Raw genomic sequence first — 11,685 nt, forward strand, 5'->3', positions numbered from 1 at the left:
AGGCCCATTCCTCTTCACCTTTCTAGAAGTGGTCGATCTTTCTGTACATCATAGCCATCCTGTTATATCCTGGTCTCGTCGCTAAAATGTTGTAACTATATTGAATAATTCAGTAAAGTGGCAACTGTCAAAACGACTCAACACAACAGAACTTGATCAATGCACATGTGCAAGAGCCCGCATGCCCAGCTACTAAAGTATACTGCTACCTCTGATGGCATCCAATAAATGTTGAACTTGAAGTTGGAATCACCCAGGGCTGGACTTTCTTGGGAAGGATTCTAATGCAAAATAGAACCATCTGTGTACACATCCTGTGGCAACCACTATGCAGGAGAAGCGGTAATAGTGTCTTGCCTTTTTGCAAAATTTATAGGGTCATTAGTTCACCGTTTATTGGGGATGTGGCAATATGGCAAGATCAAGGAACCTCAGCAGAACGTTTCCCTGCCGGAATTTTGAGATTGAGGTTAAGTTGTGACTACATGAGACTACAGTGTGTGTGTGTGTGTGTGTGTGTGTGTGTGTGTGTGTGTGTGTGTGTGTGTGTCTGTGTGTGTGTGTCTGTGTCTCTGTCTGTGTCTGTCTGTCTGTGGGTGGGTGGGGTGTGTCTGTGTGTGTGTGGGGTGTGTGGGTGTGGGTGGTTGGGTGTGGTGTTTGTGTGTGTGTGGGTGTGTGTGTGTGTGTGTGTGTGTGTGTGTGTGTGTGTGTGTGTGTGTGTGTGTGTGTGTGTGTGTGTGTGTGTGTGTGTGTTGCTGTAGCTCAATTGGTTAGAGAGTGCATTTGGAGAATGAAAATATCCGGGACCTTGCAGGGTTGCAGGTTCAAGTCAAAGTGATGGCGACCTATGGCATAAATTTCCTTAATTGCCAAATCACTGAACCGTAACATTGGTAAATGGGTCTTCAACCTGAGTTTGCTAAAGTTTTAGTCACTGATTTTCCTCAATTTACAGCACATGTTCTCTTCATTCTTGTATTCAATCTGGATTTTACCCCCATCACAAGAGAAAGGCATTACAAGTTACCGTATCTTATATATGTAGAACTAAAGAGAACAGGAAACAAGCTACACCTTTTGCCGTATAATGTAATCTTTCTGACTTTCCTACCTTTGGTTTTTACAACACATCGTGTATTGTCATTGATATCAATTTTAACATAGTACAAGATGAAGCATTGGTGGGAATTGATATTGGTGGTTTGCTAAGAAATTGACGGACAAAGCATATTGGCAAATTTTATTTTGGTGGTTGGACATCGTTGTTTGATAACTGATATCTATGTTTTCCATAAGTGGTCATGGAGGAGTTTGTGACAGCTGTGTTCGTAGCTCACGTTTTCCTAACTTACTAGTCTCCAACTACTGCATAGTGATGAAGAACTGCCGTGTCAGTGCAAAGAACGTGACCCGCGTGAATGTGACAGTCCGCAGCATCACATACACAGACGGCAAGCAGGGATTGCCTGCCATCTTGTGGCCTCATCCGCGTGACGTACCACCACTTCACCACTACTGTCTGTTCCCCATAAGTGTGAACTCGGAAGTGAGTAATGAAGTAGAGGTCACACCAGGTGTGCTCATTAGAGCTCTAAGAGCTGCTCCAGTTGGACCATGTTATACCAATTATCTTAAATGGTTCCAGTTGTTGATCCGTTGGTCTTACAAGATAATTGGATAATAACCATTGCTCCACCCATTTGTGTTTGATATGCACAAGTATTATCCTTCCATTTCGTTTGCAGGAAAGGCTTAGATAATTTGATAAACAGAAATGCCAGACCTAGCAGTTTCTAACGATACCGAGATCATCGCAAAAGTCCACTAAACAGCGGAGATATTGATGATTTTCAAAGTTCACACTTATGGAGAACAGACAGTAGATAGCTGATCCATGTGCCTGATGACGTCAGCATATCCCGGTGGCTAAATTAATGGCGGATTTTATATTGGCGGTAGTTGAAATATCCACCAATGTGCTAAAATAAATTCCCCCAATATTTTATCTTATACAGTAGTTACTGTTTCTTGTAGTCTATGTTCTTTCAGTCACTAAGAAACAGCATGTATAGGAAATGAATGAATTAAATAGTTTCTATAGGTTAATTAACACACACACATACACACACCACCACCACCACCACCACCACCACCACCATGTACTACACACACCACTTATTGACAAGTACGTTCACATTTCATTTTCTCCAATGCCACTGTGAAATACTAATGATTTGTTGTCCATATTGCATGTGGTTGACTCTTTGAATGTGTTTTGTTCACAGTTTGCTTTTTGATAGAAGTGTTGATGAGTTGGAAATGAAAGTCCATTGCCTTACTTTGCAACACAACTTTGTCAGCTGCCAACCTCTGTTGCCACAGACAGTTGGGATAGACAGCTTTTCCAGTCGAAACTATACTGCATAATTAAGTCTTACTCTTTAGATGCTACACATTTCATCTCTTCCACGGGAAATTCTTATCTACACTTTTAGATGGGTTGTCTCCAGTGACCTTGACATGCGATCTCTTGAAGTCTTGTCATTGGTAGGTATGAATCTGTGGCATGATTGAACAATAAAGCAATGTGATGAGTTGTTTATAGTTTTGTCTAGACAATAATAGAAGTGTTTTGTTGACTTAAATGAAAATTTGCTTGTGTTTTTGAAGGTGTGTCGTGGTTTCTGCTATTGTTCTCGAGATGCAGAATTGTGGAAGTTAGCTTGTTTTAAGTAAGTTATGTGAGACTGTCTCCATTTGTGTTGTGTAATGTTAGCACTTAAAATCTGGTCAATCTGGCTAAGATGCACGTGGAGGATCTTTAATTGATTGTAATAGTAGACATTTAAGTGGCTGACAGGTTCTGGTGAAACAGCAACTTAAATTGTGTACAGCTGCTTAAATTGTCTTGGGTACGAAGTGCATTGGGTGTAATCTTAACAGTGCCATGTAAACACGTTTTAGCTTTGAAACATGTGAAAAAGTTGAAATGACTATTTTGATGTTCTGTTTTTGAAGTTGGCCAACCTGGAGCATATTAGGGGTCATCTGTCTGGCCCATTGCTTCTAGGAAGCACTGAGCTTTACGCTACCACAACATAGGAAAGTTGCTGAGGTACAACATATTGAACTATGAATTGCTCAAACAAGCATTACATATTGAACTCAGCAGAGACTCAATCTATAGTGACTGTACAGTAGTGGGACTATATACTTGTACACAGCCAGAACCAGTGTCAAGCAAGTCTTATTCAGTGTAGAGTAACTGCAACCTCTCCTTTTATCTCTTATTTTAGTAGTAGAATGCTTTTTCAAACATACAACATTATTCTCCTCAAGTTAAAACTAACAGGTTTAACTTTGAACCTTTAGTTGTAGGTAAGTGAATGGCTGAGCAAATTGGTGTTATTTTCACATCCCTTATTTGTCTTGATCTTCATCTTGAATTCTTGCAGCTATACAGGCCATTGCATGACACTGCTGTTCATGTATTTTGGTTTGCTAAGATATTGGTAGTCTGTTTGAATGGCAAACACACCTTCATAAAAATAGGGTAGCTACTTCATGGCAGTCTATATTACAATGACATATTCTCTTTCAATTGTACAGTATCTGCTGTCTGCTTCTATGAGCTTCTTACTTTCTTATCTAAATTGGAAACAACTTATTTTCTTGGTTCTAGAGTTAGGACGACTCTGTACCGACTTCTGATGCATTTACACATGTTGTACTAGAAATGTAAAAGCTTTTTCTCTGAAAAAAGAAATAGATGTAGGGATTGTATAAAAAGTAATAGAAACAAGATTTAGATAATATGAACCAAAGCCAAATATCATTAGTGAATCCTTCCAACCCGCTAAACATAGAATGTAGGGAATGTGGTCAGAAGGATTCACTAATGATGTCTGGCTTTGGTTCATATTATCTAAATCTTGTTTCTATTACTTTTTATACAATCCCTACATCTATATTTTTTCAGAGAAAAAGTTTTTTAAATTCTAGTTTGGTAAGTTTTAGGAGTGCCTACTCTATTAATTAAACAAAGATTTTATAGCCTAACAAAAATACACATTTCCTAAACCATCCTTGGTCTACATGTATAGTCTCATATCTCAAGCATGTGGATCTATGTTTGCAGTGTACTTGCAAAATATGCTAAGAGCTATGCAGTGTTTGTGTATAGGTTTGAATCAGACGTTACATTTAGTTGCAATATACCACTAGTAAATGAAGCTGTGTTCTACTCGCTTCAGAGTTATGCACGTGTGTGTGTGTGTGTGTGTGTGTGTGTGTGTGTGTGTGTGTGTGTGTGTGTGTGTGTACTGAAAAATATTTTGAACTTGTGCAAAAGGTCATAGAGATTGGAGAAGGAAGGTATACAGATGATTAGCTGTTCGATCTCCTGGTTGTCTACAACAATTTCTAGATGCATGCTTGCATACTTTTGAAGATTTGTGTTCCGTGGGGTATGAGTATTAGCATTAAACAACTAAATTTCTTGTTGTGGGCAACAAGCAACCTCGCATTTCTATTGATGGCCATGCATCACGTTACAGAATGTTGACGAATGTGTTACCTAGATTGAAAATGGAAGATTTGTTAAGTTAGACTGACATGTCACTGCCACGAGAATCGAGATGCCAGTTTCAGCAGCTTCAGCTTTTTCTTCATCATCATTGTTTACTTTAGCTGTTTCGTCAACTTCAGCGAAAGCTGTTTAGGTTTACAGTTAAACAGGTTTAACGCTAATGGAGACACAATTATTCTTAAACATGTTCAGACTTAAACTGGTTGTAAACATGTTTAAGCCCTAGTGGAGACGCGCCCAAACCTAAACCGATTCTTAAAACCCATTTTGTAGTAGGTTTAGGAAAGTGGTTTAGGTTTAACTGTCACGCGACAGTAGCATGCTTGTTCATGTGGCAGTTTGACAGAAATTATTGCTACGCAACCATTGGTACATGACTAAGTAAAGACAGAACACCTGCACTTATATACGTTAAGTTATTTATCATGTTTCAAAAGAAAATATCTCTGAGTACGTGGAAAGCTTTGGGTATCAGCACAATGGTCACTAGAGACATGTCACTCATAACACTAGACGGGTCAGTATGCAGGTGTCAGTACACAGGTGTCACTACGCATGTCTCACACACAACTGTAGGCTCGTGTCACTATATATAGAGTAAGGACCTGCCACACACGTTTGTACAGTGAACAGTACAACTACCATACATACTGTTAGAAGATCAAATCTAGAATAGAATTAGAAACATTCACAGGTCAGGTGCAAGAATTGGGACAGATGTCGACGATAAACAAGTAGTCATTTTGCGTGGCCTGTTGTAGTTTTTCATACTACTACAAAGTATAGTTCTTACTGGCAGACACTAACAATGAAATCTAAATCCAGAATAGTATATTTTGTAATAGCTATGTTAGCTATTTAATTGAGTATACCTAAAACAGAAGTTAGGGGATTAGGCTTTGGAACTACTTTTTTGAGATGCGGTACAGCAGTCCTACTGGCTTCTACAACCTCGACAGCAGTTTGTCTTAATTGACTTATGTGAATCAAACAATAGCGTTTACTTAAATGCCTAGAAATTGTTCTTTCTAGTTTGACTGCATAGGACCCAATTGGGTTTGATGAGCTTTTGCCATTGACTGTCTTGTAAACATTACCAAATATTATCTCACAAACTATTGCACATTTCTTTGTTGTGTACTGTTGCATTGATCTTTTTCTTTATTTGGTTTGTTGGTTTTATAGAATGTGGGGATCAACTGCTGTTACCAAAGATGAGAGCATTTCCTGGAGACAGCTGTTTATATCTCAGCCACACCTGCTTTTTGATGGTAAGGGAAGGCTGCTGTGTTTGTTTCAACTTACAGTTTTAATGATAATAACATAAGTAGGAAGTTTTACCCTGTCTGGGACCATAACTGTTTTTTCTTCTTTTCTTTCTTGTCTTTATGGGACGGGGACTGATGGCTTTAGGGATAATGAGCACAAGTGATTTGCTAATAGACGTTCAATGCTGCTGCAGTAAGAACCAATAGATCTTGGTTCACAATATAAGAACTTGCAGCAGCTTCTGTTGAGATGCATCAGTGAGCATTAATTGAGTGGTGATTTGTTTATAGTATACAAATTGATGTTGCATGCAAACTGCTTCTTAAAGGAGAACTCTCACCAAAACGAACGATCTCTCAGATGAAAGCTGTCACTTCATGCGACAACTCTTTGCAACCGTTTACTGAACACTTTTACCATAATGGAGAAATAAAGCATTGAAATTGGCTGTGTGGGCATATTTAGTACTCGTTGTGTCGTCATACAGAGTAACTCTGATTGCTAGTTAGCAAAGAAGATCACTCAATACCTCTGCACTTTTCAAGGTAAGGACTGTGAGACATATGGTGTCAAGTTGTGATTTGTTGAGCAGAACAAACTGGGAGCGCAAACTTATCATGCAATTATAAACTTAGCCTTGAACTTTCAGACCAGAGGGCACTCTACTCTAGACCAAAACGATACTAAAAGATTTTGGAAATACTTATCAAAAAGGTGTGCTAAATGGTAGTCTAACAGCCTAGGGTCGTTTTACCAATTTCAATACTGAGATGGAAAGATACCCCGCTTTTACATTACACAAATATATCATTTGTAATTGCTATGGGATCTTAGGAACAAAGAAGAGATGTCTGCTGTGTTTGCAGCGATATCTTGGTGGATGGCATGAAACGACTACGCTTTGATTCTGCTGTAGAACACTAGCTAACCGTTATAACCACTTGACCAGTTGTCAAAGCCTTGAAAGGTAATGGTCTAGCTACGTTGGTGTGCATGTCTTTTTGTGAGTGTCCTGTCAGCATAAAGTTGAAAAGATTGAAGAACTGAAGCTGAAACGAAAACTAAGACACCTCCGTGCACCTAGAGTAGCACCCAGGAGGATTTGACACGCAACTAATCAGCGCTAGTGCACTTAGCATACCCAATTACTGCTAAACCAATCAGAATTTAGAGCTAACATTCCGGATATAAGACGCTGATTGGCTTAGAAGGCTATTTCCGAAATCATTTTAGTATCTTTCTGGTCCAGACTAGTAGAGTCATGCTCTTTGTGTGGTCTCTGCATGGTCTGGAAGTTTGAGGCTAGTATCGACTGTATAACAAACCGTGGAGCCTTAAAGGAGCGCTTCACTAGTCTGCACATGGCTGACCTTGCTTTCAGCGCTCAACGTTTTTGGTCACACATCAAGTAGGGAGTTTAGCTCTATCTTAGAGCAAAGTTGATAGCGGAGCATTATGCTAAGTGCTATGGTTAGAAAACAAAAACATATGAGGCGGATTTTTTCCAAATAACGTCCAATATAGAGTAGATACTGGTGACGTGGAGAATGACTTGGAAGACGATGAAAGTGGATTCGTAGAATAAGTGGAGCTGTCTAACTTTGAGCCTGTTGTCAGTGAGACGCCATCACAGGTAGCATCCGAAGACGAGCAAAATGAACGACTACTTGATTTATTGTGGTATTAATTAAACAGTTTAGGATGATCTACAAGTCATGTAGTAGAATTTTTGTTTAGATTTACAACTATACATGTAGTTGTGGTTGCTGACCTGTGGTCATCATTGTGGGTGTTGCCAGGACATACTCGGAAGTAATTGACAATTGCATCACTGAACACTTAGGATTCTCTGACGTCTGTCTAGATGTGTGGGTTCTGCAGACTGCATACAGCAGAACTATGGCATTGCATGAAACTGATCCTCCTCCAATTCATGAGAAACAATTCTACCAACAATGCTGCAGCTGACTTCACAATGCATTTCTGTGCTGCACAGGGGATATACAAATATACTTTTTACCATCAATTAGCAGGATGGTGTATTGTAAACTGGCTGTCATGCCTCTTGTCAGCAGATTGGGTACACCGGTCACCATAAAAATTGTTCAGTGGCTCATAGTTATCGATTTAATTCATCACTATATGTACACTTATATAAAGTCTAAATACAACCTACTCTCTCTCTCTCTCTCATGTTTTTCGTATGCCAATCTCATCTTTCTTTGTGTTTACAACTGCCCAGCCTTCGCACTGTCTCAATCAGTCTGCACGGCATTTGGCTCAAATTCGCCCGGTAGTCTAAACAAAATTGCTCACACAATTTTGGCTCATCTTCAAAAAGCAGTCGGCTCATAAATAACAATGACACAGGACGGAAGAATCATTTGAGGCTTCCCAGCAATCTCTTGTTTGACGTGTTCCGCCAACTTTCGTCTTTGTTCGGGGTCTTTGGAAATCGAACAAGCCTCACACCTTCTTGCACGGTAGTATAGCACCCAGCTGCCACACAGCACCTGACCATTCTGTAGTACACGCTCAAGTCTTGCGCGTTACCTATTTTCTTTGCGCTAACGCGACATTCATTCTCACTCTTACCTCATATGTGCACGCCCTGAATCTACTTGAAACCGAATGCGATTAACTGGAAGCACATTATGACGAATTTTTACAGAAACCTTGCTTATAAAAATCTAAAATAATTTTTCCCAATATGTACACCTTTAGAACTATCATCTAGAAATTACAAATAATTTTGATTTTCAAGTGGCCGTTTAAGGGTCTGCATGAACATTACAACAGAGAGTAGCTTGCCTTATTGTTTTGAAAGACAAGCCTATCTGTTGTCGTCAAGCACTAGACCAAGCTGCTTGTAGCATTGAGTAGCTGATTGTGACTGTTCATCTTCTGGAGATTTCAGGACAGCCAAGATGGAAGCAGAGGAAGACATGGATGAAGCACTTTGAGTAGCCATCTCTGTTGCCTGGATCAAAATTTGTGCTCCCAGTCATCACAAATTTAAATTTGGATAGTTCATCATTCATGAAAACGAAGTCTATGGTATCTTCTGAGCACATTTGTCTCTGATCTTTAGTGCCTTTGATTTGGGAATTCTTTCTTAATAAGGGCTCCTTTTTGTAGCTTACATAATTGCATCAGCTCAACATAGTTTTCCATACATTGCTATCTGCAATGAAACGTCCAAATTACAAGCCGAAGCAATTTACAGGCAATGCACAATGACTATGCATTATATTCATCCTATGACAGTGCTATGTGTAAGGAGATCAAGGCATGTGAAAGACACACAAGACATCAGAGCTGTTTATTCAGTGTTGATTGTTCTACTCTAAATTATTGCACATATTAATTTTCTATTCTTAGTGCACAGAAGCTCTTTGCAAAGCATTTGGAGCTAGTTGTGCCATCAACGGGGCTTTTCCATTGAATTAAATCATCAGCGAATACAGATTCCATGCTTGCATTTTGATTCTGTGTTCTAGATTGATGTACCGTGTTATGGGTCTGCTACCTTTAGTCTTAAAAGCATGTTTACCAAGTTGAGAGTTTCATGAACTGCTTTGCTTGACTAAGTAGATGTTGCAGAGGATTTAAGAGAAGCAGTGTACTGTAGCAGTTATTCTGAACTAGGGATCATCTCATAAGTTGCACTTATTTTCTAAACGTAAGGTATATCGAAATGTAGGTAGGGGTCAGAAAGACTTTCGAATTGGAAATTACAAATGGCGTATCAAATAGATTTTAGCTCCCCTGTATATTTGACGTTTTTATGGTCTACCTTACCGTTACGTTTAGAAAAAAGTGCAAACTTACAAGATGCTTCCTTAGTGTAGCTACTTCTTGGTTTAGTATGCAGATGTGCTTCATTACGTTTGTCATCAACTTGCAGAAATCTTTCTCAACAATTACATCATAGCTTATTTGCATAGTTCCTTCGTAGTACAAACGAACACGTGTTCAAAGTAAAACTGCGAAAGAGCAAGGGTTATTCTAAATGCATCCGTTGTTCGGTGTCTTATTTTGCAGCCTGATTTACACCTTGGGGCAGTCGACTGTCTATTCTTTGCAACCTTGAGCCTACTCATGTGTGTATGTACGTTTACAACCAGTATATATTTGGTAACAAGTTTTGTCTGTATGGCATAACTAGAATGGCTACATTTACAAGTGCATTAGATTGCACTTTGAAGTACAATTAATACCAAGCTTTGCCAACATTGTCATACCAATTACAGCAGGATCTAGAAGACTTTTCTGCTTACATTACGCTGAAGTTTTGTTCTGCTTGCAATTGAATGAATTTCACTGAAACTGGTACAGTTTAATCTTTCATCTTTTTATCTTATCTATAACGGCTTTTGTGTATGCACATTGGTAAATGTTATTGATATTGTAGGAGTTTACATTTGTCAAACATCATATGTGAGAGTTGGAGAACCATCTCTAGATGAGTTCTATCGTCCTTTTCACACAGTGGATTGCTATCGTTATCTTAGTTTCTATTCTAATGGTAGGTACAGCAAATGCCTTATGTGGTGCCATTTAATATGTTGTAGTTACTTTATTGTGCTGTTTCAGGTGATGTTTTGTACCTCAATAGTCCAGACACGCCAGTTAACTGTGTCCATCGTTTACGAGCAAGAGCCAGTGCAAGACCAGTTGGACTGCAAACTGGTCATTTCCAATTGAGTGGAGACAAGGTACGTATTATTGTTGTTATTGCTATGTCATACACAGGAATACCTGGCGTAAAAGAAGAAAAATGCAAAAAAGAAAAAGAGAAAAATACTAGACCCAAGAGAAAAGCTGTGATAACCCCCTGACTACAATGGACTTTTATCCATTTTATAACTGCACGGTCTCTATCATCTTCAGAAACAGAGCTTACTAACAGTCTCTAAAGTTATGGTCTGTGGAGAGTCTCTGCAGCTAAGATTGTAGAGCGATTCTATTTGCCTGATGGAGCTGAAAAATGATAGAGCATCCAAGAACTGCTGACACATGAATGACCTCATTTGAATACTTTTACAACATGTGATGACATAAGGTAAAGTTTTCTTTTCCTCGCCATATCAATCAATGCTAGCAAGGCCATTGCAAACAACATAACACGAGCATGAGTTTTTCTTCCAACATCACAAATTCTGCTTACTGCTTTATTCCACCCAACACTTATTCTATTTAAATCAGACTTATTCTAAGTCCAAAGCTGACATCCATAGAATGTGGATGAATGAGCTTTCATCAAATGACAAAGAACAGTTGGAACAGCTCCTTTTAAAGACATGAAAGGAGGTGAAAGACATAAAATATTCAGTTTAGCATCAGTTGAGGACTTCTATGACACAGATTTGATTGTATAACATTGCCTATATGCATACATTGATTAGCAAATTCCAATTTACAACCTTGAAGGAACACATCTGGAACAGGAAAATGAGACATCCATCTACTTGCACCAGTTGTAAATCTGATACATGTTGCTTACGTGGGGGTTAAATTTAAGTCATGGACTTCAGCAAAAGCAACACACACATCCAACATTGAACAAGGATTGCAGTCCACTTACAGAAGCTGACGTAATGCAAATCATCTGCATAAGCTACTGCTCCAACACAACAGTGTCCAATCGAACTTCCTTGTCTTGATTGATCTAATTGGACTAGCAAGTTATTAATGTACACAGTAAACAGCTAGTAAAAGCGACAGAATTGCTTTTTTGTACTCCACTTGAAACATCAAACTGCTCAGACACCATTTGACACCAGCGAACCCTCAATTTCATGTTCTTGTACCAATACTCTAAAATC

General features: G+C 39.0%; 1 protein-coding gene across 1 annotated transcript; it reads left to right on the forward strand.

Annotated features, from left to right (window-relative positions):
* Window positions 1–252: 252 nt before the first annotated feature.
* LOC134185917 (F-box only protein 9-like) lies at window positions 253–11,074 on the forward strand. The gene is made up of 7 exons (XM_062653797.1): window positions 253–469; window positions 2,286–2,385; window positions 2,446–2,547; window positions 2,671–2,732; window positions 5,774–5,859; window positions 10,272–10,385; window positions 10,454–11,074. The coding sequence occupies exons 1-7, from the start codon at window positions 285–287 to the stop codon at window positions 10,696–10,698; spliced, it is 894 nt and encodes a 297-aa protein (XP_062509781.1). The 5' UTR covers window positions 253–284; the 3' UTR covers window positions 10,699–11,074.
* Window positions 11,075–11,685: the final 611 nt, after the last annotated feature.

The sequence above is a fragment of the Corticium candelabrum genome, chromosome 10, assembly GCF_963422355.1.
Source record: "Corticium candelabrum chromosome 10, ooCorCand1.1, whole genome shotgun sequence".
NCBI classification, from domain to species: domain Eukaryota; kingdom Metazoa; phylum Porifera; class Homoscleromorpha; order Homosclerophorida; family Plakinidae; genus Corticium; species Corticium candelabrum.

Excerpts from the sequence above, each read along its gene's own strand:
- LOC134185917 (XM_062653797.1), top strand. The coding sequence starts at position 285 with ATGCAAAATAGAACCATCTGTGTACACATCCTGTGGCAACCACTATGC. Across the intron at positions 2,386-2,445 it reads AACCTCTGTTGCCACAGACA|ATGCTACACATTTCATCTCT; the intron begins GTTGGGATAGAC and ends CTTACTCTTTAG. Across the intron at positions 5,860-10,271 it reads GCCACACCTGCTTTTTGATG|GAGTTTACATTTGTCAAACA; the intron begins GTAAGGGAAGGC and ends TTGATATTGTAG.